General features: G+C 36.1%; 1 protein-coding gene across 4 annotated transcripts in view; it reads right to left on the reverse strand.

The window, feature by feature from the left end:
- The window catches only part of unc13bb (unc-13 homolog Bb (C. elegans)), an 85,220-nt gene that overhangs the window by 7,918 nt on the left and 57,693 nt on the right, over positions 1-19,609 (reverse strand). For 3 of the 4 annotated variants that reach the window (XM_039677236.2, XM_089126115.1, XM_089126116.1), the window contains 20 exons: positions 18,595-18,669; positions 18,279-18,498; positions 17,455-17,682; positions 17,174-17,315; positions 15,673-15,842; positions 13,250-13,365; positions 12,974-13,137; positions 11,911-12,061; positions 9,392-9,460; positions 9,209-9,298; positions 8,978-9,118; positions 7,963-8,093; positions 7,786-7,871; positions 7,555-7,681; positions 7,343-7,439; positions 6,825-6,968; positions 6,239-6,316; positions 5,485-5,562; positions 1,377-1,465; positions 176-322 (listed from right to left, as the gene is read on the reverse strand). In XM_039677236.2, coding sequence (XP_039533170.2) covers positions 176-322; positions 1,377-1,465; positions 5,485-5,562; positions 6,239-6,316; positions 6,825-6,968; positions 7,343-7,439; positions 7,555-7,681; positions 7,786-7,871; positions 7,963-8,093; positions 8,978-9,118; positions 9,209-9,298; positions 9,392-9,460; positions 11,911-12,061; positions 12,974-13,137; positions 13,250-13,365; positions 15,673-15,842; positions 17,174-17,315; positions 17,455-17,682; positions 18,279-18,498; positions 18,595-18,669 — 2,543 coding nt within the window. Of the gene's footprint in view, positions 1-175; positions 323-1,376; positions 1,495-1,756; positions 1,761-2,677; positions 2,705-2,838; positions 2,854-3,513; positions 3,553-5,484; positions 5,563-6,238; positions 6,317-6,824; positions 6,969-7,342; positions 7,440-7,554; positions 7,682-7,785; positions 7,872-7,962; positions 8,094-8,977; positions 9,119-9,208; positions 9,299-9,391; positions 9,461-11,910; positions 12,062-12,973; positions 13,138-13,249; positions 13,366-15,672; positions 15,843-17,173; positions 17,316-17,454; positions 17,683-18,278; positions 18,499-18,594; positions 18,670-19,609 lie in introns of all 4 variants that reach the window. The other variant, XM_089126114.1, reaches the window with a different exon arrangement.

The raw sequence follows: 19,609 nt of genomic DNA on the forward strand, positions 1-19,609 counted from the left end.
CACGAGTGTAAACAGTGTGTGTGTCCTTCACCTTAGTAATAAGACCCAACAAATAATTTGGGACTTTACCAAACCAACTGTTTGCAGCCTTCCTTTAAGTCGTTTTGTAAGGCCTTCAAACCAGGAAGTGCACAGTAATGGTAGTTTCTGTACAGGTGAGGAGTTTTTCACTCACTTTCCATCCAGGAAGTCCATCAGTGGCCGCAGCATGTTATCAGAGTCGGCCTCCACCTGGTTACGGGTGTTGGCGTTGACGGGACCTTTGATCTGGTACAGGAGACTGGACATCTGACGCATACAGTCATCAATACGGCTCTGGAAACTGCAGAGGAAGATCAGAGTTTAGCAGAGTTAGCATGTTTTTTGTTTTGTTTTTTCATTTAAATCAGGACTTTTTACATCTTTACTCAACAAAAAGTGAAGATATAACAAATATATAATGATAAATAAATATATCCATTTATTTCTAATAATAGTTATCAATTTATATCATGGAATTTGTTGTACTAAATTTTGTTTATGCTTATTTTAACAAACCAATTCCATTGTATTAGTTTTTGATTACACTATTTCACAGTGTACTTGTTACACGTTACATGTACTTACTATTTTAATGACATTAAAATATGTATAGTTACGTGCAACTAACCCTAAACTGAACCCTATTCCTAAACCTATACAGTAATTGTTTCTTAATATTTACTCAGTACTTATTTGTATAGTTACACTGAAGCAAAGGACACAAAATAAAGTGTAACCTGTTTTTTCTTCCTGTGACAATAAAAAAAAAAACTGTATTACAGTAATAATATATACGAGACACACTTTTCTACCAATTATAATTAATATAGTGGAATTCTGAAATATTGAAACTATGCAGTATTTATACAATTTATGATGAATATAAAGGGATAGTTCACTCAAACATGAAAATTCTGTCATTATTCACCCTCATATCGTATCGACTTTCGTTCATTGATACTTGCAGAAGCTCAAATGTGCTTTGTAACATGAGAATGAACCTCATTGGTTTTTGCAGAAGCTCAAATGTGCTTTGTAACATGAGAATGAACCTCATACTGTAGGTTCTGAATGTTTATAAGTGAATAAAAGCTTAAATTCAATCTGTTGATGATATAAAGTGAAAATTTTGACTAATATGAACTTTTGAGGCATCAAAGTGGTAGTTGCGTAGCTGTCAATGGAGGGACAGAAATCCATCAGATTTCATGAAAAAAAATCTTCATTTGTGTAAGAAATATGAACAGAAATCTTACAGGTTTGAAACAACATGCGGGCGAGTAATTAATGACAGAATTCTGTCTTTCTGTTTTCATGTGATTCACCCAATGTGTATACGATATATAAACACTGACGTGTTTCCAAATGTGCTGCTCAGCTCGTCCAGGACGTTGTTCAGCTTGACCTGCAGATCGTTCAGGATGTCGCTGGCCTCGGTGTCCAGCTGCAGACACACACAGACAGCTCGGATTACTTCAGTGACTCTCCAGGGTCACATCATTTCACCCGGTGTACAGACAAACACCATTCTCATAACCCCAATGCTTCACTGATGTAGTTCAGAGGGTTATAACATGGTGATGGGGCAAGATTAGCCTGTGAAAAATCACACAGTCCCAGTGAGAGGAGAGGGGAAATAAAGAAAGACAGAACCGGAGTCCCTCATTGTATATGTGCTCCGTTTATGAGTTCTCAAACACACACGTGTAAGGTATGACAGCACAGGCTGCGTAACCCACCTGTTTACTGCTGTTCACCACCTTCAGAAAGAGCAGAGTAAAGGAACACGTTTAACTCTCATTCATTTTGAACAATTATGTCATAACCCCATAAAATAACTAGACTAATCAGCTGGATTGAAAAGGAGGGAGGGGTGATGGGTTAAATCATTCTGGTGAACTGGATACTATTACTATAGTATGTACTGCAGATGCAATACAGTGCTTCAGGGAACAACATCATTTTGTAGGCCAAAACCAAGAAATGAGTTTCCCATTCCATTGTCCTGAAGTCATTGGGTAGTTTTAAATGGGCTTTTGGTTAAATGCCTGATATAAAGTCTGTGGTGAACACCAGCTTTTTTTCCGCTTTAACACCCACGTTGCGTTTATATTAACTGCACTCTTGCAAACTATTGTAACATACTTTCAGGGTTAGTTGTCGGAACCTTAGTAATAGTGATGTTGGTGATTGTATTTAGGCATTAAAATTCATAAAAGGTTTGTTTAATTGTGAAGATCATCATGGTGAACAAAATGTATAAGAATCATAAACTTTTGTTTCGCCACAGAGCTTATTACCTGCAATTATCCAAAAGCCAATGGAAAAATCCTATGGGTTTTTGTCGAGGAAACCAGGGTGATGCGAACTTCCGGGATTGGCCTAAAAATACGTCATCACTGCAGCTGAACTCAATCATGGGCAATGAAAATCGGGGAAATTTGCATACGATAGTCCTATTGGTCCAAAATGCTGTTGCTTTAGCACAATCAACCAATCCCGAAATGTTCAACACTTGGTCATGCTAATGCACTAACTCTCATTTTTTTCAATGAAATTAAAGGTTATTTAGCTTGATTTCTGGACCAATAGGAAGGTTGAGACAAAATCTGGATCTATTAAAAGGATTGCTTAAATGAGCAAGTCTGTGCCTCACCTTCTGCTTCCTGTCAGCTTTCTCAGGCTTCTCATAGATATAAAAAAAATGTTGTAAGATTAAGTACCAAGTGTAATATACAAAAAATAAAAACCATTTATATTCAAATTCAGGGACAAAAATCAAATTCTAAGAAGTGACTCGAGGGACTCAATACACACCTTGTCCTCTGAGATCTCCATCTATGGGCAAGGTTAAGAAAAAAAAAATAGTCTTTAATTGTCCACCTCTCATATAGAGATACAGTAAAACAATCACTGTGCTGTTTAGGGAGCAACACTAGGGTGATGGTTGAAAGAGCGAATATAATATATGATATTCCATTAGGCTCAATATGAAAACAGAATAAATAGGGGGGAAAATAAGTTTAATCAATTATTTAATCAATTGAATACATTCTTGCTGAAAATAGGAATTAATTGGTTTCGAAAAACAATATTCGTACTGACCCCAAACTTTTGAACACCAATGTGCATTACATAAAAGCTGTTAAATAAAGCCTTTGCTATTATTTATTTGCCCGTTCTCTTTGAAATTTAGTCTGTACATGCAGATTGAGCGTTTGAGATGATCGTGAAGAGAATGTAATAAATTTCCATATAAGACAGACACAAATGAAGGTCACAGTGAGCCACTGTTAAAGGCTCCACGGGGAGAGGGGAGGGGCTGAGGCTCGATATATGGGAGTTCACACACAGTTCAGACACGGCGACTGCCGGCACTGGGACAGCAGCGTGTCTGTGGGCTGGAACGGGGCGCTTGGGAGATTTCTGGATTAAATAGACAATAACGGATGAAACAACCATGAATCCAGCACGCATGATCCAATAACAAACCTCCTGTAACTCGTCCTCCTCATCCTCACTCTCTTCCAGCTGGGGACAGAAGCCAGATCATACAGTCAGAACTGAAGCTAACGTGTGAAGCCCCCATACAAATACGAGCTTCTCGTAATGAACCACCTTCCTAAGCAATGAGCTGTGGAGAAATCTGGCCAGCAGATGTCACTGTAAACCTGAGATACATTTGATTTCTGAGATGTACTTTTTATTTTTTATATATCTTGAAAAAAGGAAATGGGTCAAGCTTCCTTCAGAACCAGCTCTGATATCATATTAGAGAGAGAGAGAGAGAGAGAGAGAGAGAGAGAGAGAGAGAGAGAGAGAGAGAGAGAGACTGTTTTTCTATTGCTAAGTAAAGAGTAAAGTAAAAGACTCATTAAGCAATAAAGAACTGCCAAGAAAATAAACATCTTAACATTTTTTTTTATCTTACCCTAACCCTAAGGATGTATAGATTTTAAATGCATATAGAGATTTATTCACAGTTTTTGAAAAAAACAAAACAAGTGATAGACACACACACAAAAAAAAAAAAAAATTAGATTTTTTTAAAATAAAAAATAATTGACAAAGAAAAAGGGAGCCGTCAAACTAATTCACACTTAGTCAACCACAACAATCTGAAACTGTGATTTCTAAAAGCTGCCAAACACCGAATCTAACAAACGTATAAAAAGCAAAAAGCAAACAAACAGATCAGCAATGTGGAGCGCTCGATGTCACTGTCTCATGCACAGAAACACAAGCAAGAAGACTTCACTAATCCTTAACTAATCAGCCTGAGACAGGCTCAAACTAATGCCACAACACGCACACGTTTGGGTTTCGGGGATTTATGGGGACTCTCCATAGACAATGATTTTTATACTGCACTATGTTCTACTCCCTAACCCTAAACCCTCCACCACAGAAAGCATTCTGCACTTTTACATTTTCAAAAAACAACATTCTGCATGATTTATAAGCTATTTTACTAATCGGGACCAACCCCCAACCCCCCCAAAAAAGCCACACAAGGTAAAAAATTACTGGTATTACCATCTGTTTGTGGACATTTGGTCCCCGTAAAATAGGATTTACCAGGACACACACGCACGCAGGCACACGCTAACCTCAATCTCTCATCCACTCCAAATGTATACAACCAAACAAATTCTAAGCCATCTGATCCAATCAGGGTTCAAACCAAACGCAAGCAACTACTCTACATCTAAAATTAATTCTACATAAATGTTTTCACTAGAATGGAGTATGGAAAAGTGTCCAGGACTGAAATTATTTATTAATGTCTAGCACAATTACATCTAGCCTACTTGTACCCACCTTGCCATCTTCCACATTTTCCTCAATAACCTGATCAATGACAGACGAAAAAAGTGAAATGCCTTTAGGAACACACATAAAGATGTGTGTATTTTGGGATACAACATTTCTGTGTACGCACCTCCTCCTCCACCTCCTCATCCCCAGGGTCCACTATTGAATCCAACTTTATTTTAAAAAAATATGTTAATAATACGCTTTATGCTATACATTTCTTAAGTCTACTATGATGTTGACTATGAGAAAATTCAAACCGTCAGATTGATACATTCACAACAGCTAAAACTAGCACTACTCTACTAATTCTGGTGCGGTCTAGTCATACCCTGGCTTCCTCTGAGGCAATCTGATGAGGAAAGACAAAAAAAGCTGCTTTAACATCAGCCAGAACTGAAATGAATGCAATGCGAGCTAACTATAATGATATTACCAAAGAAAAAAAATGAACAGCTGTGAACCACTTTGATATTTAAAATCATTAATAAAGGACCTTGCAAGCGAAACGTTACTGCATCAAACCTATCCGGATACACATGGGAAAGATTTCACTTAATATGCAGAGAGAGAATACACGCCCGATGTCCTCTGATGTCCCAGACAAATGAGGAGAGGAAAGGTCACCTTTCTCTGCTGCTCTCCTACCTGTTTGGCACCCATAGATTCAAACATCTTCTCAAGCTGGACACGCAACTGCTGGACATTATTCATCAAGACGCACGGCTGAGGACAAACAGAGAGATACAGACAGCTTTATTAGAAGAAAAAAAAACATGTAATTTAGCCTATACTCAAAATATGCTTGCAAATATATATGCAAGCAAACGGAGGCAGACTAAATGTGGAAAATTAATAAATGCCTTTTTTATTTTTTACCTACAATTTTAACTATCAATATGATTTAACTAATATAATATACTTTATACATTTTATTCAATATATAAATATATGTATTAGTTACATTATGTAAGTAATTTTAATACTTGTGCATATTTTAGATTTAACATTTATAAGATACATATATAATAATATAAAAAATATATATATTTAACCTAAAATATGCAGTAAGTATTAAAATTTCATATAATTTAATATTATGTATTTGAATCCATATATTATTTATATTATATTAGTTACATATATATATACACACAAACATAAGTTATGTATTTATTATATTTATTTTATAATAAGATATATGCATTTATTTAAATAAATATTTATAAATAATAAATAGATTAAATAAATCAATCAAAAATGGTTTATAATTTAGTGACCATGTGATAATGGATAACCCAAATGATGAATACTTAATAAATGAAATAGCAGAGAGAGATGTATTAGAAAAGACAGCAAACTAACAGAAATGTCAATGTCAACTACCAAGAGAACAACTTACAATCTTCTCCTTATCACAATAGGACGGGAAGCTCTTCTTCAAAATGGCACTGTACTGCAGGAGGACTTTGTCAATGGTCTGTAAAGACAAAGGAATAAGAACCCAGCTTAACGTTTTTCAAAAGTCGAAATGTCTTGGTAATAGCATTACCAACCAAACAAATGAAAAAGCATTTCAGGATATCTAGTAGAAGCTCTCTGGGGCCATCTCAGCACTCGGCGCTCTGTGCCCGCTACCATAAAAAGGCTGGACGTCAGCCCAATAAACCCTCCACATGTCCCATAAACATTCTTGAGGGGACTATGCATTTCTATCAGAGTCTTGGTCTGGGGACTGACTGAAGCTTAATGGAAAGGCCTGCATTAAGCAGTTTCATTTGATTACAACAGCGTCTCATTCTTTCAGACAAATGTTTTCGCTCCATTGATATTCTTCATCTGCTCCGCACAAAGATGCCCTTTGGCTAAAAATGGCCCATTCTCTCAGAAATCGCAGATAATTCTAGAAACTAGATGATGCTCTGACTGTGGACATTTGTTCTGACAAGAATCTATTTGTAATCAGATTGGGAGGGACGCAGGTTCACCTTGGCGAAACGCCGGCTGTAGAGGGCCAAGACTTTGGGGTCGGGACAGTCCAGTTTCTTGATGATCTCAAAGCTCTGGTTGAGCTGGGTGAAGACGTCCACCACCGAACAGGAGAAGAGAGCATGCTCTGACGTCTGCTGGAACTGTAGAGGAGATAGAAGCACACCATTTAAATGACATTTCCATTCGGTTTTGTGTCCAAATTGAACACTCGCCAATTGCTAAATGTCAAGGGCAAAGAACGATTACTGGACAATTTGAAAGATGTATCCCTCATTATACAGACACAAGGGTGAGCTGATCCAAGCAGGAAGAAACTCATTTTTGTACAGAAGATCTAAAATGACTACGAAAAAAACGTGCATGTGGTAAAACTTTTGAACTCTTCAACGGTTTTGAAAGGCAAAACGACCGGATTGTGGGCGCAAGAGCACCATAAAGCCCAAGAAACACTTCCGTGATAATTTGTGGAAGATAATAGGCTATTAGAGGGAAATTGCACTGAAAAACATCTTACTCCATCTTTTTTATCTCTCTCCAGGGCTCCATGCATGAACTCCATGGACACATCCTCGTTCTCATCCAACCACTGCAGCACAAACTGCTGGAACCACCTGGAAAACAAAAGACAGAGCCAAATTTACTAACAGGCCCCTGATGTTAACTATTATCAAAACGCTTTTGCTTCTGAATGCGTTTGGTAGTTAAGATGATGAAGAGCACACTCACGTGGGGTATTCGGGCACAACTCCCTTGAAGGCTGGTAAATCCTTCACATATTCATTATACAGCCATTTGACCTTGAAGTGCAGGTTCATGTAGTCTGCGCTCTTACATAGTCGGTGTTTCTCATGTTCTATGGAGCAAGAATATTTGAATGTGAACAACATTTGGTGGCTAAATAAAAAGATTTTTGATTGAAGTTTAAAGTTGGTATGATTGGACAGAACTGTTACTGACCTTCCATGGCGTATTTCATGTCCTGAGAGAACTGATTCCACATGACCTCTGCACTCAACTTCCCAACGTTCAGTTCCTGAGGAAACCTGTGGAGAAACAGGAAAGGATAGTCACATGGTGGCAAGACAATAGTGTTAGATGAGGTGTGTAAACGTTCAGGTTAGTGTGCACACTCACTGGTTTAGGACAGGGGTGTAAGAGTTACGGTCCTCCTCAGTGATGGACACAATGAGGGTGATGAGTTTGGGCCAGAAGTCTAAGTTCTTGATACTCGGGCCCTGATCTTCTGCAGTGCACTCCTCCTTATGCTGACAAAAAAAAAGAGAAAAAGAATCTTATGCATGGTAAACGATATAATTAATTAATTGATTAAATAAATAAATAATTATAATTGTTAATAATAACAATAATTATTATACAAATTCAAATTAAAAATTCAAATTATGAATTCAAACACAATAAAAAAAACTACATCTGTCGAAACACTGAGATTGTCAATACATTTTAATTTGTGTTTTAAATTATTAAACATGTAAATGTTTAATAAATTTAAAATGTAGTAAATAAAAAAAAGTCAATTAAAATTTGAAAAGATTTCATTGTATTACATTAAAAGTGATTTTTTAATGTTAAAAATACTGGTGTTATTTTTCACTAAAACTACAAAAAATAGTTTTTCATTAATTTAAATAAAAGTGAAATAAAATAAAACTCACACACGCATATATACATAATATACATTATGTATACTTAAAGAAAATGAAAAATGGTGCCTTGGAAACAAAATAAGTTGAGTGCTAAAATTACAAAAAGAAAATAACTTCAATAAAAATAAAAAGCTAATATATATATATACACACTAAATACTAAAATACTTTATATATATATATATATATATATATATATATATATATATATATGTATATATATACACACTAAATACTAAAATACTTTATTTCATTCCCTGGAAAGATTTACCCTGAAAAGTATATAATGTGTATATGTTGTGGCCATTTTAAAATAGTTTGTTTGAACATCCTGATCAGACCTAAAGCAATGGTGTGAGTCTGGGTGATCTGTTAACATATTTTCAACAGTGTTTGGTGATGCTAGTGGCAGAGAAATAGCACATTTCAGCTTTAAATCTTGAGAGTATGCATAAAGGTAGGTGGTAGAGGAGTGACTGTCTAACCGTGTCTCCAATTTGAGGATATTGGCGACTGTACAGCTCTTGACAGTTGTTGAAGATGTAGTCATACGTGGAGTTGAGGCAGGCTTTGACACAGTCTCGAACAACCTGACTGGCTCTCGGGGGACTTTGCAGTTCCTGGACCTGTCCAGAGTAAAATGGTAGAGTACATATAAATGACAAAATTATGGAAAATAGGCTAGAGAATAAAAAAATGGTTTTAATATTCGTCACCTTCATTCTGAAGAAGGTGATGCTGGTTAGGAGGTCCACAGTAGATTTGAGGTCCTGTAAACGTTCCTTACTGCTCGCAGGGAAATTGTTCTGAGAAAGAGAAGAGAAAAACACTGAGAATTACCATCTTATGAGCTAAAAATAGGTTGTAAATGAAAAAGCCAGTAAGTCACCAAAACTCACCCGATACATTGAGAGGTCAATGCGCAGGGAATTGTGCAGCTGATCCAAGAGCTTGACAAACCTCTCTTTCTGTTAGAAGAGAAGAATGAAGCAAGGGTTTTAGCCATCCATGACATCAGGAAATTAGGGATGCATCAATATGAACATTTTGGCCGTTACCGATAACCGATAATTCTTTATACTGTATATTAAAGCCAATGAATGTTTTTGTTTAAAAAATAAAAGCCATGCCACCATTAAAAGCCATGTCCCAAGTCCTTCAACAGAAATAAAGCATATACAGTAGCCAATTTTGAACCAGTGTACGTTTAAAAATTAATTTTCACACGCTTTACCATGTTAATTCTTAACCAAATGCATCTTATATGAGATAAATCATATATATATATATATATATATATAGATATATATGAAGAGTTCAGATGCAAAAGCCTCTAAATGCCATTTGAAATTTTCTTCTTTAATGATGATTTTTATCAAACTTGTATATTTAAGTTAAGTAATTTCACTTAAATAACAATTAATAGGTAATTATCATTGCCATTTAAGTGAAATCACTGAACTTAAATATACAAGCTTGATAAAAATTATCATTCTAGAAGAAAATTTCAAATGGTATTTAGAGGCTTTTGCATTTGAACTCTTCATATATATATTCACAAAATAAACAAATATTACAACAGCTGAACAAAACAAAAGGCTGCGAATGCACAAGCTAACTTATAATCACGAATATGCAACTCTGTTCTGAAAGCGCTTAACCCGTAACAACAAGCTTCAAAAAGTAGTGTTTTCATTATAATTTTATGTAGCTCAGCAGAAGGAAATAATGTTTTATTTATTGGCTTTAAGATATCAACCAAATTTTCTTATCGAGCTGATAACAATAATATTAAAATATCGGCTTATAGCGATATGGTGGCCGACATATCGTCCATCCATACAGGAAATATTTAATTGAGACATCTTGATATATAACGCAGTCTTATGGACCACTATAATGATACTTCACTGCACTTTTGAGTCCTTTTAGGAGATTTATAATATGTATCGACATCCAGTTTTTGTTGTCATACAGCCAACTAACCCTATTGGCATTAACAAGCTTATTATTCATCTGCACTTAAGAATAACATTAAACGACTGACACTGTTGTCTTGACACTATAATTCAACACAGGCTTGTTGGGAAAAACTTGCCTCTACCTACATTTCTGCAAAACTCAAAAAACGTATACATTACTGTACATTCAATTCAATGCAGTTTGCTGACATGAACACTAGGCATTAAAACACAAACAACTTATTTTTTTCATAGAACGGCAGATTATCCATTACTGTTATTACGCCAAGACACTTTACCATAGTGAACCATTTGTAAACTAATACATTTTGGTGTTTGCATCACATAAACAGCTGCATATGTTTGGCACTTCTGATGTAGTTAACTTGCTATGCATCTCACCTGATACAGCTGAGATACAGTACGACTCCAGTGAAACATGAGTTATGATAAAAGAGCTCAAAGACTTGTAAAAGCAACCTAAAACGGCATGGTTGCTTCAGCAAATGTGTTTTTATTTGACGTAGGGTTTTGTGTAGGTGGTATGTTGTTTACAAATGTGATAGAGTATACTGTATGTTGCTATAATTACAACTTGCAATTAGCTGAAGTGTTCAATCCATAACGGTCGGTGATACTGAATTGTGTGTCCCATGGTACTTTACTTAGCTGGTCTGTCAATACAAGATAAAAAAAAGACTGCCACAATAGACACGTCCATTTTCAAAATTGTCTTTCGATTTTGTCTTTCAAATTTCCTGGTTGATGACCTGAACAGGTTTAAAGGTTTAGTGCTGATGCATTAAAACTAATGAAATCTTTATCAGAAGTCAACTCTATCAAGATAATTCAGTAAAACAAGCCAAATAGAAATGGCGATTTTTTGTTTTTTTTTTGTTTTCCATAACTGTGTTTACTTCCTCCGTCATTTAGAAGTATTATTTCACATTCACATTAATACAGGTTGGTCAAAAGTTGACTTCTCACCTATCCTCTGGGATACCTTTGAGTGCATTAATGTTTTTGATTATTCAAAGAATGTTCCCTATTCACACCAAGTCAAGATGCCAGAGTTTTCAGTTTGGTGACAGTTAACATAAACATGCACTGTAAAAAGTTGCTAATAAAACAAAGTGTAACGAAAAAATACCATTTCAGTATTTCTATTTGAAAATTATGTTTAATTCAATGTGTTAATTGCTTTTTATTTGTAACTTCCTACAGTAAATCCTACACCAAATTCCTCTCAGTGTATAAAAAGCTACCAGAATGAATTACTTTGCATCTGAAGAATTTAAATAAATACATAAATAAACAAACCAACCCTAGAGATGCTTTTGTCAAATCTTGTGTGTTTTTGTGAGAGACTTCAACTTGACAAGTGTGAACAGACCTTCAGAATGGACAATATGTACATGTTCTTTAAAGTTCCAATATTGTTTGATAGTTGAACGTACCCCAAAGTTGGATGCGGAGAATCTGTCGCTGGCGGAGACATTGGTGGATGCAGTGGTGTGGGCGTAGTAGGCGTTGATGTTGGCCAGCAGGGTGCTCATCACAGCAGGGACACCAGGACACATATACTTAGATGAGAGACATGCAAAGTGCCTGTACACACACAGACAGGAGAGATGCAGAGGGTAAGTGAGCTTTGTGCAAAGAATGACAATCACACTACTACAAAACCAAATGAAATGAATTCATCAAGATGAAATGTTGAACTGAGACAGCCTCTCACTCGGAGTCAATGGCTCTCTAAAAAGGTCTGTCTGAGAGACCGCTAGTTAAATCACTGCTGATCGGCTGCAGTAGAAGGATCTGCCATTGCTCCAAATAACCTTGTGGCCCATTCGGCGTGAAATTTGTCCGTTTGGTAGCGCTATATTGGAGGGATGCATCTCCTCACACTCCTGATCAACACTGACTCATGCTCAAGCCATTAACAACCACAGACCCAAACAGCACTCAGGAGTTCATTTCATTACTGCCCTTGCTAGCCAAGATCCAGCTACTGCCACAGAGATGACGACTATACGTGTTTATCCTTCACTTACCCTCACTGATTGTCAAAGTTATTATAGTGCTCAAATGCTAGTCGTGAATCATTGCTACTGTGTGATTATCAGGTAAACTGACTGGTGACGTGCGCAAGAGCTCACAACCTCATGACGGTCTCTAAAGTACAGGGAATCAAATCCAAAAAGGTTATTAAGGCGTCGTAAAACGAATCCATGAATTTTTAGAGATATGTAGATAGAGATTAGAGATATATGTTCATCATATAAAGTGATAGTATCTCTTAGTACCTTTTCGGATCTTCTAAATTTTGGACAGCTAGATTGTTATTCAGTGTTTAAAAGAAGAGTAACCAAATACAGGTTTAAAACTGTGAATAAATGACAGAATTTTCATAAAATGTTTTTTCATAAAAAATAAATAAAATATTAGTATGAATATAGCAAATAAAAATAGGAGGATGAGGGGAGAGAATTTGATGACAATAGAAGGAATAATACATACGTCATGGCTTGGTAGATGGATTCAATCCCATAGCGCATTGCAAATTCATCCACTATCTCCTCTGGCACATCGTCAAAGTAAACCTTCCAAGCGTCATCGCCACGGGCTTCAGGGATCTTCACCACACCCTGACCGAGGACATCTGTGATGTGATGAAAGAGGTTCTACGAGAAAGAATAGAGATGAAAATATTGTTGAGTACATCATCAGCCGTGACTGATAATGACATATTGGTGCTTGTAAATGCATGAGGCAGATGCTGTGGTGTTGCTCTACCTCATGCAGACAGGTGTACTGGACGTGGTAGGGGGCCACTTTCTCTTCTCCCTTAATTTCCACGCTGATCTGAAGACGGATGGCACCAGAAACCGCAGACTTGTCCGTTCTTTTCTCTGTGGTGTGAGATATGGATGAATGATAACTGTACGTGCAGAAATATTTAACCCAATGGAACAGTGCAGTAAAAATAAGCGCAACAGGGTTAGATAGGACCTGAATGTATTCGTGTGTGTGTACGTGCAATAACACCTTGCCAAGTTATTATTTTTATTAGTGGTGATTGCAAAAGCATTTTTAATTTAAATGTTAGTTTTCAATAGTACATGAACAACCAATAAAAACTCAATTATAATAGGTTAGTAAAATTAATTTTTACTATTTTTAGAGGTTTTGGAATTTTACTAAATGCAAATACAGTACAACTGAATTGTTGTATTTTCGGTCATGCATTTTTGTCTGAAAACATGCATTTACAACTTATTTTAAATGAAAACAATCAATAAATCATACACTTGAAAGTTGATCGTTAATTCATAAGCACAGCCGACAAAATAATACACAGGTCACATATTTGATCACTCTTTTCTGCATTGAAAAAGAATGTATTGTAGAAGTTCTATAACCAAATGTCATGAAAATCACTTGGTTTCAGTCATTTAAACAACTACTACTAGTTTCACTACTAATGAATATAAAATAAAGCAACAAGTAACAAGTCAAAGCTGTGTGTTACAAAGATTTTATTGAGTTTGGTTTTATAAAACTGGACCAACAAAATTCTTTAAATAAAAAAAAAACCATAATTTTAATAATTCAAATGTTTCATGTATATTGATCTAATAAACATTGCTTATGCCAAATAATCCAAACGGTGATATCCAAACTGTAAGATTACCAAGCCAGTGTGTTATATTATTAGTATGTATACACCAAAGTATTATCAATATTTTAGTAAATATTTATATATACTTTATAAGTATTTTGTTATATGCCGTGTCATTCTATTTAATATTTCAGCTAATGTTATTCACTGAATTAATACATATTTTTACAACTTTAATTTTAATGTTTATTATTTTCATGGGAATACGGTGTGCGTGTTGTCTCTCTCCAAACAGAAAAATCATTTGAAGGTCTTTTAATAGAGACACCGGGTTCTTCTTTGCATAACCATCCCATGACAGGCAAATTATTGGGATAATTTATATGTGTCGGCTAAGTGGAGAATTTCCAACTGGAGTGTGCAACATAATAATCAAGGAGGATCTCTGTTCTGAAGGAGGGAATTGAGAGAGAGAGAGAGAGAGAGAGAGAGAGAGAGAGGTAGAGAGAGAGAGGAGGGGGGTGATATGGGTGAGAAACAGACAAGAGGACGTGAAGCTGAATTACTACTATTGAGAATAATTGTTACAGCAGATGTGGTGGCCAAAGATTCAGAGGAAGACGATCAGAACACTAAAATGGACTGTATTAATGAGGACAGCAGAAATCAGAGAATAAACAAAGGCTAGATCTCATCGGAATAATAAAGAGATGTGAAGAGGTAAAAGAGGGAGAGATAGACACAGAATTTGGAGCAGTGGATTTCACGGTTGGGACGTCCTGAAGGCCTCTGGGCTGTTCACTGGGGTAATTGGCCGAGAAGGGATGTGCTGTCAGGTTGGGAGATGTGGGTAATGGAGTACACACACAAATCTTGGAAAAGGGTCACATCCCACTTAGACACAGACAGAGAGGTTGTCTACACACGGTGGCCATCCATCATCTTGAGCAATTGCCACAATGCAATAAGATGTTGTTTGAGTGTGAGGGTGAGTAAATGATGGCAGAATTGACATTTTAGGGTGGACTATTCCTTTAATACCAACAAGACTACAAGTCAATGTGAATGTTATGTGCTCTGTAAGTGCCTTAGGTTTAATATTTTAGTAACAAAATAAAAGATTTTTTTTTTCTTTTATAGCGAAGTCAAAGCACGACAGAGAGATTTTCCACAAAAGACCAAACACATTAAATAGATGCATCAAGCCACAATGACAGCACAGTGTCATCCGAGGAGACTCTTTACTCTTTAGGCTAGTTTACTCTGACTCAATAAACACCAGCACAGACCAACTCTTGTTGAGTCAGTGTCAAGGCAACATTACAATCGTTTCATTCCAACATTCTGAATCGAATTGCGCAGGGTAAGGCAGAAGGGTTTAAGTCGAGTTCCTGCATGTCCTGGATGCAGCAGGAATCAAACAACTCGCTACATTTAACACCTTTCCCTGAAATTGTACATTATTGCAGATAGATCAGGACAATATGCAGGCTGGATCTGAACCCACATTTCCTGAAAGAGCACTAAAGCTCAACATAAAAAATATTTAAAAAAAAGAATCACTGCCACAACAACACACAAACCAGCATTAGCTTACCCAGGTTGTACCAGACGTCCATTTCCCCACTCAGCGTGCGCACCTCAATAATGCTTTGGCCCAAGAAATCATCAGATTCCCTCTTCAGACGCTGCTTCACTCGTGACTTTATGTCGTCATCTTCATCCCAAACACGAACTTTGATGCGATCGGAGGAGTTGTGGCATTCACTGGAAGACAACACGTATACAACTGTGTTTAAGATCAGAGACTAATAATGCACCAAAATGATTTTTATTTTTTTACCAAAACAGAAATTAAAGTTATTTAACTGAAAACCAAGACCAAATAAAGTTTATTTAATGATATATTAATCACATTTATGTACTAATCAACACTTGAATAGAAACGGAGTTGTACAGTAAATAAACATTTAAAAATTGTGAAAAAGTTTTTATTCATTTTTTTAATGATAAATTATGTTTATACTTAAAATTGTTGTTGAAATATAAACATTTAAACAGGGCTGTAATACAAAATTAATTTTATGACAGATTTATTCAAACGTACAATAAATTGTGAAATAGTGCATAATAAATAGTGATCATATTAAGTAAACTATAAAGAATAAGTAACATATTTAGAGTTGTCAAATCGATTAATCACGATTAATCCATTCTAACATAAAAGGTTGTGTTTATATAATATACTATGTGTGTACATATATTAAAGTCCCTGTGAACCGGAAGTTGCAAATGAATTTGACGTATTTCCGAGAGAATTACTAAATAGTGGCAAAATAGTGGGCGTGGATTTTTTTCCAACTAGCACCTGATTGGAACTAGAAAAGTAGGTGTAACACTAATTGGATTTATAAAACTATTTTTATTTGCTATTACTGCAACAAACCTTAACCGTAACCTGCGTGTAACTCACTAACCCATAAGTACCACAACCAAAAATGCACCTCCTCGCCATCTCTTCTGTCACATGCTGTCAATTTATGTTAGACACGATTTGACAGCATTAAATATAATGCATATATTTAGCTAAATGCTCCTCTTAAAAGTTCATTAAATGGCTTTTCTGAGGTAAACGTAGCATTACCAGTGGATTTATTTGTTGTCCTTCCACTGCTGAAACAATGATTGATCGATTACATGAGACATGACAGTAAGTTGTACTGTATCTTTTAACATACCTTCTGATGTTCATTCATGTTTAATTTATGCTGTAACTAATAGTAAAGACGGTCAGGTAGTTGCTTGTCTGGACAAGTGCAAGTGTTTCTCGGAACTTGTGGAAGGTTTTCTATCTTACAATAGTCGAAAGAATCTGATATTAAAAGTCGTATTCAAACTTATGATACAATTGGCCTGAATAATATTTAAAGTAGACCAGTGGCTCAACCAGAGCCTGTTCACTCAGACAAGTTTTTACAAGCCATTACTGAAAAGAGACGAGACTGAAAACTGGGTGAAACGCATTCTGAGTGAGAGAGCCTGGGGCACAAGAAGCGAAGAATGACACTTCAGACACTGATTGGTCGAATTATACTTACAAATGAAACTTCTCCTCCCAAACAGGATTGAGGTTACCGTAGATCGTCTTGGTCCTCTTTTTGGTTTTACCCACTTGGACGGTCACGTAGGGGTCACTGGAGCCGGTCTTATCTTTAGCCTGTAGCCCTTGAGCACAGACAACTATAACCCAGACAGAGTAGAAGATGGGAAGTCACCATTGTGCACCATTTAGAATTGAACTGAAGATTGCTGAATTTTAAAGAGCTAAAATGGAATGAGAAATTATGACAATGACAATGTTAATGATCAACGTTTGAACCTGTAATGGTGATCTTGGCTGACCACTTAGAGGTTCCATCCAGGACGCTCTGCTTGATGGTCTTCATCTGCTGAGCGTGGATGGCCTTGCTGACCACAAACACGTCTCGGATGACCTCAAAGATCTCGGGCTTGTTCCTCTCACGGATCTTCATGCGATCCTTCATGGCCATGATGATGTTCTGGGTGCGGTCCTCTGCACCATGTTTGGAGCTCTTTTCAGCAGCGCCTGATTGAAAGAAGAAATTATGGTTTTATTTGCACAGATCTGAAGAATTAGTTACATTATTGATTTTTTTAGAATCATTAATATCTAATAAAGAAAAAAATTATTATAATAAATAAAAATAATTATTGTGAGTGTAATTCATTAAATGAATTGTTTTCATATTTTATAATAGAATTCTTTAAATAAAGCATTTAAAAAAATGATTGCATGTTCTATTTGCAAAAAGTATTCCATATTAATACGCACTAAACAACAACCGTAGAATGTGACAAGCTCATAAATCCAATAAACACCTTGTCTTATAAAATATATTTGTGATGATGATTATTTTACTGTGAGAATCACCTCTAAATCATTTTTTTAATTTTGGCTAATGGACCTGTCAACATGTCACTGAAGGAAGTCCATTTGGGAAAATGAGTTCAACAGGGCAGATGTTAATAAAATAAAAGAGTGTTTTGGTATGACAGAAGCTCAAGGGAGACTTTCAGTAAAAGCACCAGTAACCAAGGCTGTGTCCAAAAGGCAGAACATGAAGGTAGGACACTATAAAGCAGGTCTTTTGTTTCAGATTTAGTACAGGTGCTCATACTTACGCTGCAGACAGTCTGCGTTCAGTAGCTCTTGACACTTCTCATGACACTTGACCCCGCACTCAGTGCAGCGCATACCCTGTCTTGCGATGCCCCAAAGAAGTCCCTCACACTCGTAACAGTAGGTGGGCGTAGTGGCAGTCCACACCTCAAAGTTGTGAGGTGTGGTACAGGAAATGGGATAGATTAAAGCTTGTAGCGTTTTCTTATACACATGGTTCTTCTGTAGAAGTTGGAAATAAAAGTAGATAAACACACATTTAGAAAACTAATAAGATGTCTGTGCGTAATATGGTGAGAGAGAGCAAAACAAACTAACCAGTTCTTCATCTTTTATGGAGGAGCGTGAAGCCATCGCAGATGCAATGCCAGCCTTCCTGGCCTGGACCAGAGACTGTCATACAAAGAATAGATATTAGAACAATGCAAAACCACACAAAATCCCATAAAACACCCAGGTGAAACAGATATCAGAAACCAAGTGGAATCCAGATGTCAAAAATAACATCTAAACCTATGAGCACTTCAAAACTAAGGGTGAAAACTATGGGAGTCCCAGAAATAAAAAGGTACACCAATGTCTGTGGAGTAAGGGAATAAGGGGTTAATGAAGAAACCATCACTAGTAAGCCTGGGTATGAAGAGGCATCTACAGTAAAACACCTTTAAAATAGAATAGAACAACCCACTATAAAACAGCCCTTTGAAAGTGATGGCCCAAACATGTCAATGCATGTCGGAGGGAAAGTAGGTAAACTAATAAAAGTAAACCAGTAGAAAGGACTTTTTTTTTTTTTTGCTTGCCTGTACATCAAGTAAGGTTGTAATGGTTTGCAAACACATTCATTAAATAAATGTTTTATCATAATCATATATAATAATACAAGTATTGTGATATTACCAGAGTTGTATTTTAAAGTATTTAAAAGACAGACATTTAAAATATTTTGTTTTTGCATGTTTTAACACCCTGAGTCAGAAGTTGACTAATCATCAAATTATTTGTACACTGTCAAATGTATTTGCAAACTATTAGAGCAATACTGACCCTGTGGATGCAGTATTATCTTGATATACACAAAAAGCTAGGTTCAATCATACTGTATGGGTTATTCTGAAAACTTACCATAGCCTGACCATGCAGAGTGAATGCATTCAAAAGAGTTGTAGATGTTTAAATGTTTGTTTTCATGGGGAGGAGAGAGATCAGAGAGTTGATTTTACTTCACTTTCAGAACTTTCTCGAAGTCGTCTTGGTCTAGATTGTTTTATTTGGTGACTTAATACTGTCAATTTACTTATTATTATAATACTGAACATGTAATACTTTAGAA

Source organism: Pimephales promelas, chromosome 23 (genome assembly GCF_988280905.1).
Source record: "Pimephales promelas chromosome 23, fPimPro1.hap1.1, whole genome shotgun sequence".
NCBI lineage: Eukaryota > Metazoa > Chordata > Actinopteri > Cypriniformes > Leuciscidae > Pimephales > Pimephales promelas.